This window comes from Acomys russatus, chromosome X (genome assembly GCF_903995435.1).
Source record: "Acomys russatus chromosome X, mAcoRus1.1, whole genome shotgun sequence".
Taxonomy (NCBI): Eukaryota; Metazoa; Chordata; class Mammalia; order Rodentia; family Muridae; genus Acomys; species Acomys russatus.
Window position 1 is genome coordinate 54,032,166 of NC_067169.1, and position 13,386 is coordinate 54,045,551.

Genomic DNA, 13,386 nt, shown 5'->3' on the forward strand with positions numbered 1-13,386 from the left:
GTCCCTATAGATACCTAGAGGTAACAGATGACCTGAGTTCTTCTGCCCAGCACAATACTTTCCATTAGCTTTTTGCTGATCACTTACTTCTTTACTTCTTCTCAGAAACAACTTGAAAATATATAGAGACTCCATCTCTACTATCACTCACAAAATCACGGTAAATGTTTAATTGATCTTCTTAATTCTAGTTTGCCTGCTTCCAGTGTTTGGCAACGTGCTTGTTTACTTGTTTGCTAGCTTTGAGGCAAGTTCTCATGTAGTCCAGATTGCCCTTAAACTTGCTATGTCACCGAAAACTGATCCTGCTCCCTTTACTTGCCAAATGCTGGGGTTGCTTATAGAAGCGTTCTCCCATGCCAAATTGAAAGTCTATTTTAAATTCAGTGGCCAAAGCAATTCACCATAGATTCATCTTCTCAAAGTCCTGCGGTGTCTCTACCTCACTTAGACAACAATCTAGTCTTTACAAAGTCTTGTTCCCGCCTCAACATTTGGACTTCATCTACTCTTTAACCACAAAGCCTCTCCGATAGAAAACGAACATTATCTTGTCACTTGCTCTCTTTGTATAGAGTTTTCCTCGTGCCATAGTCCAGCAATGCTTTTTTATTTCCTGAGACAGGATTTCTCTGTGTATCCCTGGTTTTCCTAGAACTCACCATGTACACCAGGCTGGCCTCGAAACTCACAGCGATCCACCTGCCTCTGCCTCCCAAGTGCTGGGATTAAAGATATGAGACTCTGCATCCAGTATCCATCAACTCTTGTAATTTACGAGTATGTTACTTCTAAGAGAAGTTCTTGGAGACCATTATAGTTAAAAATGCAGCATCTCTCTCCAGCAGTTCATATCATCTGCCGTTTTCTTTTTCTTCATAGAAGTGTTTGACAATGCACAAAATGTAATTATCTAATAACAGCCTGTTAGAATACAAGCTTAAGGGCCAATGAGGTGCTTCTGTGCTTTGAAGCAACTCACAGGAGAGCATGCTGGGCATTCTCAGAAGAACCCTTGGGATTCCAGCTTTCCTTAGATCTAAAAAAAAAAAAAAAAAGCTTGAGTCTGTAGGGAGGGACACGAGTTTTGTAAGGAATGACATGAGTTCTGCTACAGATGGAATCCTTTGGAACCTAAGCCTGGGAGGGTGCATCTGAAGGAGGGTTTGCTTGGGGCCTTGTATCTTCCTCTTTTTCCTGTTCAATAAGATGGGTTGCTTGTTCCCTCTTTGCTTTACTCTGGAAGGGAATGAAATTGTCCACTGTGTCCAAGACTCCCATGTAACAAGATATTGTGAACATGTTCACACCAACCTACATGCAACCGATAGGCAGCTTTGTACTGTCTGAATTAACAGCTCCTAGACACATGCTGAATGCTGATACTGGCATGCACCAGTCTTTGGAAATTTGTATTGGGAGACTACCAATGTCTCAATGGTTGGCATTGTTGGTAAAATCAAGTGAACAGAACCCAAAACCTGTGTGCCATGTGTTCTGCCCTGGCTGCCTCAGCCTTACCAACATGCTCATGTCTAAAAGCTATCATATTAAAGAAGTTCCTAAACTTTCTGCTGGTTGAAGATGAGATCGGAGGGTACAAGAAGGCCACAAAAGTTGTTTAACTTAAAAAACTTAAAACCAGCCAGGCATGGTGGCACATGCCTTTAGTCCCAGCACCTGGGAGGCAGAGGTAGGCAGATCACTGTGAGTTCAAGGCCAGCTTGGTCTACAAAGCAAGTCCAGGACAGCCAAAGCTACACAGAGAAACCCTGTCTTGAAAAACCAAAAAAAAAGAAAAGAAACTTAAAACCTGGAATAACACCAAGATGGACCCCACACTCAAGAGTAGTTGACAACATAAACTGAACTCTTGTTGGTGGTGGTTTGGGTTTTGGGGTTTTTTTTTTTTTGTTTTGGGTTTTGGTTTTGGTTTGGTTTGGTTTTGGTTTTGGTCTTTTGAGACAGGGTTTCTCTATGTAACAGCCCTGGCTGTCCTGATGTCACTCTGTAGACCAGGCTGGCCTCGAATTCACAGAGATCAGCCTGCTTCTGCTTCCAGAATGCTGGGATTAAAGGCAAATTGGTTTGGGTTTTGTTGTTGTTGTTTTGCTTTGCTTAAAAGAGAAGGGCTGGAGTAAAGGCCTAAAGTTAAGAGTATATACTGCTCTTCCAGAGGACCAGAGTTGGAATCCCAGAACCCACAACCACCTGTGACTGCAGTTCCAGAAGAATCCAGCCAGCTCTGACATCTGCATGCACCTGCACTTACACATGCACACATGTATTCATATGTACAGGCACTTAAAAATAATACAAATAAGCTGGGCGATGGTAGTGCAGGCCTTTAATCCCAGCACTTGGGAGTCAGAGACAGGCAGATCTCTGTGAGTTCAAGGCCAGCCTGGTTTACATAGCAAGTTCCACAACAGTCAGGACTACACAGAGAAACCTCTCAATAAATTAATTAATTAATTAATTAATAAGCAAACAAACAAACAAACAAACAAACTGCCCCCAAAATGATAATGATAAATTTTATTTTTTAAAGCAACATTCTTTTTTTTTAAAGATTTATTTATTATGTAAACAATGTTTTGCCTGCATGCACACCTGCAGGCCAGAAGAGAGCACCAGATCTCATTATAGATGGTTGTGAGTCACCATGTGGTTGCTGGGAATTGAACTCAGAACTTCTGGAAGAGCAGACAGTGCTCTTAACCTCTGAGCCTCCTCTCCAGCCTATAATGATAAATTTTAAACAAGACCGAATACAAAGTTGGCTGGGTAAGTAAGAGGTGAGAGGTGGATCTGGTAGAAGTTGAGGGAAGGGATGGATATGATCAAAATGCACCATATGAAATTCTCAAAGAATTAATAAAAAATACTTTTAAACTCTATGTTTCTTCACAAATGAGAGTTGGCAAGAGCCAAACGAGCAAGTGTGATTGTATCCAGTTCAGGAGACCCTGCATCAACGACAATGAAGACAATAGTGTCATCAAGACCTTCATAAACATCCTTGGAATTGTTCTGCTTAATGTAAGCCAACTGCTCCTGGTGGGCATGGGAGAGAGTTCTGCATTTGGCCTAAGAGTGCTTTCTGAAAGGTAAATGAATAGTTTACCACTTGGTTTCAAACTGTTTCCCTCACGAGTAGCTATAGCCTTCTCATTTACAAGATAATCAACACAGACCTCAGGCAAATCTTGTAAAGTCCAGAGAGCTAGAGAGCCCTGGAAGCAACACACAAAATGATTCCTTAGACTCCTGAACAAGAATCTACTAAGAACCCGAAGACCATATTGAACTAAAGCCACACACAAGGACCCTGCAACTCAACAGTCTTCACTGAGCTACAAAAGACAAAGCCTGGGGAAAGTCAGGGCAGTAAAAGCAAATCAGACCGGAAAGGAGCTGGAGAGAAGAAGCCAAGAAGAAGGGGGTGCCAAAGGGTACAAAGAATGGTGTACAAAGAGGTGGTACAGGGAAAGGAGGGACAGAGAGCACTGTAGAGAAGCAATGCAGAAATGTGGGTCCCTAGATAAGAGAAGGGGTGCATGGTAGGGTCTTCAGAGAAAGAGTACAGAGAATGCAGCTTAGAGCAGGGGTCACAGGGCAAGAAAGTTAGAAAGGAAAGAGGCCCCGTTGGTGGCCTGAGGGTGGGACTGGGAGGAGAGGAGGGAAAGGGCTGGAATCAGGCTGAAAAGAGATTAAATACATACATACATACATACATACATACATACATACATACATGCATGCATACATACATACATACATACATACTTACATACTTACATACATACATATGAAAGAATAAAGAAAAAAGAGAGAGAAACCTTTGCAGGAAAAACTGTGCTTACCAAGAAACCAGTCATTGAAAAGAAACCAACCAGCAAAAGAAGAAATCTACCAGAGGGAGTGGGGGCTGAGGAGAAGGTTGCACAAACTATTAAAATCTGTTTTATGTCATAACTTAATTTGAATTAAAACCTGATCAAGAATGCTATCAAAAATGTATTTGACGAATAAGTGAACGAATACAGCAGCCAAGTGACTGCATGCTTCATCTTAGTGAATCCTGCCTTGCAAAGTAGATATAGTTGGCGCTTCTATTTTTAAATGGGTGAAAGGGTCTGGAATATAGGTGGTAGAGTATTTATCTAGCTCATACTTTTGAAAAGAAATTGCATGGGAGGATACAAGAGATGGGATAACAATTGAGATGTAATATGAATAAATTAATAAAATATATTTTAAAAAAAGAAATTGCAAGTCTGCTGCAGCCGCCATGGATTTCAGACTGCAAACGTTCCTGTCCATTAGGACACTGACTTTGAGGCAGACATACTTAAACTTATACATTAATATAAAGTTCAGACAATGCATTTGCTCCCCCACCCCCTTTTCCATAGCCTATATGCTTCTTTATTCTTTAACGTGCGCCTATTTGTTAAGCATCCAATTAACTCAGCCTTCCAACCAACTGGAAAGTAACTGTAGGAAGCTCAAGTCTGGTTTTGTCTGTTACTGCGGTGCCCCCAGTGCCAACAACAGTTCCTGAGACACTGTGGATACTGAATATACATTTGGGAAGCAAATATCTGTCCATGGAAACAAAGCCCTCTCTTTGAGGAGTATGTGGGAGAAGGGAAAATCCTTTACAATGGCGCGATGGGACAGTGCCAAGTGACAAATCCATACCAGGAGAGTATGGGCAGAGGGGGAAAGCAGGAGAGGAGACTGGGCACTAGAAGAAGGGTGACGGTCAGGCCTCAGTGAAAGGACTTCGAGACTTTGTTTGTATGTCTTAGTCTTACTTTGAAGGAGCTGGTCAGAAATCTCTTGAGGAACAAACTACTTCCGAAAGCGCAAAAGTAGCGCTAAGAAAGCAGAAGAATCCCAGAAGCGGCACAGAAACGCGGGAGCCAAGAAGAAGGTTCCGGAGTGAACAAGTTTCTGTAGACGTGAACCGGCCCTTCATTTGAATGCAAATGCTATGTAAAAGCCTGAAGCCCCTTGACGTCAGCCCAGCCTTTGGTGGCCCTCCTATGGCCCACTAACAGTCACCTGGAAACCTGGGGTAGGAAAGAAAGGATGGAGGAGTCCTAGCGGCGCAGAGGAGCTAGCAGCGCAGCTAGTACTGACCCCAACTGATCGTCTCTTGCGTCTCGAACTTGGGTTGGCGCTAAGTTTACAGGGACTTCAGGATGGCTTAGGGAGCAACTTTTTCTATCCAAGCCACCATGTATGGAAGCTGCCTTTTGGAAAAAGAAGCAAGCATGTACCCAGGCACTCTCAGGAGCCCTGGAGGAAGCAGCACAGCCGGAGTGGGCACCTCTGGGGGCAGTGGTAGTCCGCTGCCTGCCTCCAACTTCACTGCAGCCCCAGCTTACCCACACTATATGGGGTATCCTCATATGCCCAATATGAATCCTCACGGGCCTTCGCTGGGAGCCTGGAGCTCACCCTACAGTCCGCCCCGGGAAGACTGGAGTACATACCCTGGGCCGTCCAATACAATGGGCACAGTGCCCATGAACGACTTGACCTCGAGCTCCCCGGCTTTCGGCTCCCCAGACTACGGCAGTCTGGGCCCCAGCGGCGGTACAAGCAACGGCAGTAGCCTGTCAGCCCCCGCCAGCGAGTCACTAGTTTCCATCGACTCAGGCACAGCCAGCGCCAGTTCTCCCAGCAGGAGCCGCCACAGCCCCTACGCGTGGATGCGCAAAACTGTGCAGGTGACCGGTGAGTAACCCGTCGCTCCACGGTTCTTACCTTCCGTTCTCTACTTTTGGTCTGCTTGCCCTCTTACTCTTCACCCCCCACCCCCACCCCCGACGCCGTGTCCCACAAGAGAGTTAGGCTAAGTAGTCCACAGCGTAGTTGGCTGGCGGGATAAATACTTCCCATCTTCGCGTCTGGGTTCAACGTCGGCTAAAAGTAGCGCTTGAGACTGAATCTCTCCTGAGGGTTGTTGGGGCTTTTAGTTTGGTTGGTTTGATTTGGCTTGGCTTGGCTTGGCTTTACCCTTCCCGGATAAGTCAAGGGAGTAAGCGCATGGACACTGTTCTTAATAAACCACAACGATCTGGATTCCAACCCTGTCGTTGTCCAGATGGGAAAACAGAAGCTCATAGGTGATGAACGAGGTGAGAGAACAGCTGAGGTTGTCACGATGCTTGCGGGTTTTATCTCCAAATCTTTCCCTACTAGTATGGAGACTCCTCGAAAACTGGTGATGCTCAAGTTAGTAAGTGCTTAGCTGGCTTAGCTGTCCAGTCTAAGAAGGCTTTTATGGCAAAGCAGCCCGGTGGAAAGCTTCCTTCACCCAAACTGGCAATAACTGAAGCCAACCGCCTTTTTCCAATGCCCCATTGAGGTGGGCAAAGTTACAGCACTGACCTGTCATTTCATATGACACAACCCTTACACCTGCCAGGCGCACCCCCTAAGTGCCTAAAGCCCTCATCGCTATTCCAGCAGGTGTCCACAAATTTGCAGAGGCAGAACGCAAGTCTGAGACAGCGACAACACAGGAGATTGCATAAGAATCCCAGTTTAAGGTCTAATGTCGCTGACCAGCAAGCCCTGGGCAACCACCGGGAGCAGGAAGCTGGTGGGGAGGGAGGCGCGTAGAGGAAGTGAGGGCTCAGCTTTAATCTTGCCCTGGAAGAGGATGACATGCTTGTTTCCAGCTGTGGTTGTTCTCTTATCACTTTATTATTCCAATACTCGCTCCCTGTCAGTAGAGAAAACTAGTGACATTTGGCTATCACATTCACCCCTCTGGGGAGGAACTGGTATTTATCCATAATGACTATGCTGTTCACAATCCTATATTTTCAATTCTGTCCTCCAAAAAACAAAGGAAGGAGGATAGAAAGGTCCATTTCCTACCTTTGGAGGAATTTTCAGCCAGGAAGAAGCTCCAATTTCATTACTAAGGTGGAGATCCCAAGTTAAAAGGAACACTTAAGGGCTTGCTGAAAAGCCTGTGGTGGTAAACATTAAAAAGAAAATATGGGTGAATCATGAAACATTTTTAAAAATAGGACTAGGGTAGGGCATTCATCCCCAAAGAGGTGGTTACATCTATTCTTGGGGGTAAACTTAACATCCATTCACCAAAACCTAGTAAGAAGCAAATCGCACATTTTTTTAAAAAGGAAATAAAAGTAGCTACTGTCTAGAGTTATCCTTTGAAATACTTTCAGGGGAAATATCACTGGCTTGTTTTTTGTTTGTTTCTTTGCCGAGAATAGAAAACAACATGGGGAAAAGGACACAATAAGAAAATTATCTTGTGATGAACTTTCTTTCTGTTGATGAGGGAAAACCATCACAGTTTTCTCTGTTTTTCTTTGTCTTCCATATATATGGGAGACATATACCTACTTCTTCAGGTAATTTTGATGCCAAGAGAAGTTGTGTACCTTCATTTGTTAAACTCTCAGACCTGACTTAATCATGCCACCTTTACAAAGTTTTCTTTTCAGTGTTTAGGAGAAGCTTAAAACTGAGAATGATATTCCAAGTGCTTGAACTCTTGGCAACTCTTCCTATAGATGAAAATTTGTGAATTCCTAATAAGTTAATATCATTCTTTTGTTATATTCTTGTAGGTCAGGTTGTTGCTTATCATTAATTTAAGAAGATGATGATTATGCCTAAGAGCACCTCATGGCACACACATAAGGAACATTTTGCATAAATTCTGGAGATTCTAGACTCACTGAGTCTCTTTCATAATACCAGGCCATAAATTCCACAAAAATAAATGTCATTGCCCCATTGGACACTCTGAACCAAAATGTACCCCCTTTATATGCCTAGAAAGCAGAGCAGGTGTTAAATAATTGTTAAATGGTGAATGAGTCAGATCTTCCTAAGCTTTCTGCTCACCTGTAGCACTGTGCCTCAACATATGGTTTAGGACTAAGAGGAAAAATTCATGGACAACAGAAAGGAAGTAGCTCTTCCCTCAATTAAGGCAATCCAGTGAAAGTTTCTTCCATTAATGAAGATAATTGAAAGAGACTTAAGTTAGTGTGTGTTTGTGTGTGTGTGTGTGTGTGTGTGTGTGTGTGCACGTGTCACTCATTACAGCTGTGATTTCTAATGAAAGCAAGGAGATTGACATATAGAATAAATCACTGCCTTCCAGAAAATATGACTTTAAAAGGCATATATTTTTCTTAATATTATATCTCAAACATGTCATTTCAGAATGTATATGCAATCTATCTTATCCAAAAGTTTCTATGAATGTTAATATTTTCATGCAGTCTCACATTTTAAACAATGCCAGTGCATGAGAGCAAATTATTTTTTCACTGTTTTCATTAGTGCAGAACAGAGTCCCTGTATGAGTATTGCACAGGCTGAATCCTAGGCAGAGATGGAAAGAGCTTTCAGTTTATAAAAGGAAGGGAAGTAATTTTGATTGATTCTGATTAAGCCACACACCACTAAGGAAATACTTTAAAAGCTGTATTCAATTGGGACACCTCATAAACTGAGTTGCTTAACAATCTCTGAGGTTTGTCATTGCATTGCTAGGTTTTTCATATCTTGTTGGACAATTTCTTAAATGAGTTTGGTCGTACTTTTTAGTTTATAAGCAGTAAGGGATTGCCATTAGGGGAAAAGTCATCATGGTGGTAGTGTCTATGTAAGAAAACGGCTTTCTTCATCTTTTCTCCACTGCAATCACCGTCATGGTCCCAAGGCTTGGTAAAGGCTTTGCTGCTTAGCATCACTTTGGCTGCTAGCCTCTCCACTGAACACCATTTCAACCACACTTATGGTGACAATGGCATCCTATATAGTGACATCGTCTTATGATCTGTGAGGGCACTGCCTCTGGGTGGTGGGAGGGACCACTATGAGCTATGGAGGTCTTTGTGGAAGAAGTAACGAAAATCTCACGTCAGAGAAATGGAAGTAGTCTTTAGTAAATCTTAGATTTAGTAAATCCTAAATTAACTCACAATATCAGCTGAGGAGGAAATCCCCTGGTCTCAAAATGCCATTGTCCCTGGAAAATAAAGGAACTTAAACCCTAAAAACAAGTACTCTGCATGCTTCCTTGGTATTTGGCTAGAGTTACAGGAATGTGGACATTATGCTCTGCAGAAAGTGCCCAAATCCCTTCACTCAGGGAAGAGGCAATGGGGGAGAGAAATGGTTCTGAGAAGACAGCACAAGACAAGTGCCAGGAAATTTCAATTGACTTCTTTTTGTAAACTGTGCAGGTAGTATAGTCCTCTGTCTTCTTGGAGTTTTAGGTCTTATCTATCAGAATGGACCTACAGACCCTTTTTAACACTTGTTTAGCTTTGATATGCATCTAGGCTCTTCTCATTGCTCCTTTCTTCGGAGGTTATATTGCCGGAAAGGGTGAGCATTTTCATGGCAAATAAAGAGGCCTGGTCTTGACTTTATTGTCCTCAGAAGAAACTGCAAGAGGGGAATTTATGACCAATGGGGGTGGGGAAGGACCACAAGCTTTCCAGAGTTCTTGAAGTCTGGTTATATTTACTGATTAATTGACTGAACTGAAGACCCAGACGCACACAAGTTGAATTTTAACCTCTCTGCTTCAAGTTAAAATGTAAACTCAGTCCCTTTTTAATCAGGAAGGGCTTTAAGAAATATATCTTCAAAGATATATTTTGATTCTGAAATTTGAGGTCCTGAAAAACAAATTGAACCTTGGGTTGTTGTTTTCATCCTTCAGTCTCCATTCTGTCTTTAGAATATTCCAAAAGACAGATCTCTGGTTTCCTATGCTTCTGCGTGGAGGAAAGTTGCTTGCCTGGGACTTAGGGTTCATCACTTCAAGGGAGGGCATTTTCCTTTCACTGAGTAGTCCTTCTGTTATCCAGCCACTTAGTTGACTCCTAAGGTAGATCTGTTTCTACATCCATGCCCCCTCCTCTTCCTGGAGATGAAAGGGTGTCTGACATTTGTTTAGGGCTTGTAAATTCCAAGCCAATTGGTTGGTGTTCCTGAGTGTAAAGAGGGTTCAGCACGGGATCCATGCTATGTAGCTCCTTTGTTAGGCCTGTGCTGCATCTTAACACCTCAATGGAGTTTAGGGACCCACTTTAAAGAGTCTTTGTCCTACAAGTCGCCCCCCAAAACCTCACATCAAAAACAACCAGAGAAGATCAGAAGAAGTGTCTAAAAGCCACAGAGGGGGAAAAAAAAGAACAAGAAGAAGAAGCAAGATACTAGAGGGGCTTAGAGAAACTGAATAGAAAGGGAAAGTTCCTAATCACCTTTGGGAAATTTGAAAGGAGGAATAACACTCTGTTTGAAGGAGAGCATGAGAAATTAGTTAGATGTTGTTGTAACACAAACCAAATGTTTGGCTATCTTTTCAAAGCACGTGTGGCCCTCACGTCATTCAGTCTGCTTAAGTCAACACTCCCTCCTTCCCCCATTCACTAGCCACTTGGAAATAAAAAAGCCTTAAGACTCCCACAGGAAAAATACTACTTTTCCCAATAAATAATAGGAGCTATTTTGAAACATGACTTGCTAAGTATCAAAAAAAAAAAACTTCTTTTTAAGTTATACAAATTCTTTCTAGGTAGTATATGTAACTATAAGATCTGGATTGCAGAATAGTTGACCACACTTGGGATTACTCTTTCCAACCGGCTTAAACTGGGAATAAATCTAGCATACTGAACTGAGAGTCAAAGGTACATCCTCAGGTTTACGTTACTAGGCTCATCAGCACCAATTCACTTACCTAAACTGAACCTTGGTTTCCTTGTCTATAGAATGAGGATAAAACATTCTCTGCATAATTTAACAGAATAGGTAAAATACTGGAAAACAGCCATGAAAGAATTGCATAAAATGTGATTAATGAGGGCCGGGTGTGGTGGTGCACACCTTTAATACCAACACTCCAGAGGCAGAGGCAGGTGGATTTATATGAGTTCAAGGCCAGCCTGTTCTACGGAGTGAGTTCTAAGACAGCCAGAGCTATTATACATAGAAACCCTGAATCAAACAAAACAACAACAAAAATCAAAGTGTAATTGATGGTAGATGTTGCCATTACTGTTAATTAAATTGTTATATGTGGAATGGGAATATGATGAAAAGTACGATTTGAGTGTTTTGAGTATTTTAAATGTTTTGGTATAACAATAGATCAATGGTAGAGTAGCTGTAACTTGACTGATTATTTCAGGAGAAACATTAAAAGGATATTTGTTTCATATATATGGTAGAATGATGGACATTAATATAAACATCCAGTTAGGTATAGATGATAATGCATTTAATGGATAAATAGACATGACATATTTGGTTTAAAATACAATTGCTTTATATTTTAAAATAATAAATGAAAGTAAGAAAAGTAACTGGTTCCTTCAACCCATATATCCTCCAAAGGAGAAGAATTTAAGATGAAATGTCATGCTTTCTCCCCCAACAGGAAAAACCAGGACAAAGGAAAAGTATCGTGTGGTCTACACTGATCATCAAAGGCTGGAGCTCGAAAAGGAATTTCACTGCAATAGATACATCACCATCCGGAGGAAGTCAGAGCTGGCAGTTAACCTGGGCCTTTCTGAGAGACAGGTACTACCAAACATTCCTACATAATCATTTCAATTGCCTAGGGTTTGGAGGAAAAGACAAACCATAGGACAGATGCTTTTCTGAGCACTCCTAAACCCACACTCATCCTATGTTGTTTCATTGGCCAGTGGATTTATTAACTATTTAATGGGTGGGTATCATGTTGGCCTGGGAGCAAGGCACGGAGCAGAGAGGTACAAAGGGATTAGGATTCCAGTATAATTCATCAATTAAGGCCACTTGATCTGGTTCCTCAAGTAGTACTAACAAGTGTGAGAAGTGGAAGTTTCACAACTATGGCCACTGTCTGCTTCCTACCAGTCAAGGTGCACATGGATAGAGCTTTTCTTTCATTCAAAATAGGAAGTGTAATCTTCTCTGATCTATATGATGTTATGATGCCTGACTCAAATTTAGTTTACTGTGAATACTCAATGAAGATCAAGTGGAGATTAGCAGTCTCCACTCATTCCCACTTTGCAATTACATGCACACCTGGTGATTTTACCCTGAAGTCTAGGAGTGATGCTGGAGAAGTAAAAGTCCATAATACATTGCCGTATCTCAAGCAGTTTGCATTCCATCCATAGGTTAATACCACGCTGGTGTTGATTTCCAATGAGAAATGGTTTTCTTGTTGGAATTTCATGACCCTGTTCACCCAGTTCTAGGTGTTAACGTTTTAACATAAGGAAGTTTCTCTTAATGGTCAATTGTACTCACGGTTGCTGTTCTTTCTCTTTCCTCAGCAGTTCTCAGCATCACTATATGTTGTAACATATAGAACTCTGCATGCAGAGTCTAGTTCTAAGTTTGATGATTTCAGTCTCATTTCTTACCAAGCGCCTGCCCCTCTGAGCCACAGCTTTTTAGAATCTGTAAAATGGATCCACTTCACAAATGAAATGATACGAGCACGAAGGGGCATTGTGAGATCAGCACTCACTGTGTTGTCTACACTCAGGGTGTTGTCCCCATTAAATACAAAGCATTTTGTGTTTCAGGTGAAAATCTGGTTTCAGAATCGCAGAGCCAAGGAGAGAAAGATGATCAAAAAGAAAATCTCCCAGTTTGAGAACAGTGGAGGTTCCGTGCAAAGTGACTCTGGCTCCATCAGCCCCGGGGAACTGCCAAATGCTTTTTTCACCGCTCCGTCTGCTGTGCGTGGATTTCAGCCAATTGAGATACAGCAAGTCATAGTCTCCGAATGAGGCAGGAGCTGAGATACGGAAGCACCCTCCCTCTTGGCGTTTCTCGTTTGCCTCTAAGATATCAGCAGGGCAGTTGAAATTGGATGTAATTCCTTGTAAGGTAGAATTCCAAACAAGTAGACACACAATGAGTTGGAGACATTTCAGAAGACTTAACATTCAGACACCATCCCCAGAAAACTCCTATTCCATACTGTCCTGTGGAGGCTGGACAGAAAACTCTATGATAAGCTTGGCTATTTAAAGTCTAGACCCAAGAGCCCTTCAGACTTTGTTCACAATTTCAAAAACTTGCTTGTGCCTATGCTCTTGTATTTGTTATTTCATTCTGAGTGTCATCACGGTCTTTTTAAAGGATAGGAGTAAGGTAACCAGAAATGTATCTCTATATACCTTTTCAAGGAGTAAATTTTTAAAGCAGTCAGTTTTCCTAGCAAGCTAACTTTAGAAAAAACGGCATCAGGAGGTGATTGCAAATTTATTGCCACTGGCTAATCAAATGAAGATCATTTTTGCTCTCAGATAATACTCACCTGCCATCAACTCTACCTAACCATACAAC

General features: G+C 42.1%; 1 protein-coding gene across 1 annotated transcript; it reads left to right on the forward strand.

Annotated features, from left to right (window-relative positions):
• The first annotated feature begins 5,249 nt into the window (after positions 1 to 5,249).
• Cdx4 (caudal type homeobox 4) lies at positions 5,250 to 12,824 on the forward strand. The gene is made up of 3 exons (XM_051141304.1): positions 5,250 to 5,751; positions 11,468 to 11,613; positions 12,618 to 12,824. Exons 1-3 carry the CDS (start codon positions 5,250 to 5,252, stop codon positions 12,822 to 12,824), a joined length of 855 nt encoding a protein of 284 aa, XP_050997261.1.
• Positions 12,825 to 13,386: the final 562 nt, after the last annotated feature.

Excerpts from the sequence above, each read along its gene's own strand:
- Cdx4 (XM_051141304.1), top strand. The coding sequence starts at position 5,250 with ATGTATGGAAGCTGCCTTTTGGAAAAAGAAGCAAGCATGTACCCAGGC. Across the intron at positions 5,752-11,467 it reads CAAAACTGTGCAGGTGACCG|GAAAAACCAGGACAAAGGAA; the intron begins GTGAGTAACCCG and ends CTCCCCCAACAG. Across the intron at positions 11,614-12,617 it reads TGGGCCTTTCTGAGAGACAG|GTGAAAATCTGGTTTCAGAA; the intron begins GTACTACCAAAC and ends TTTGTGTTTCAG.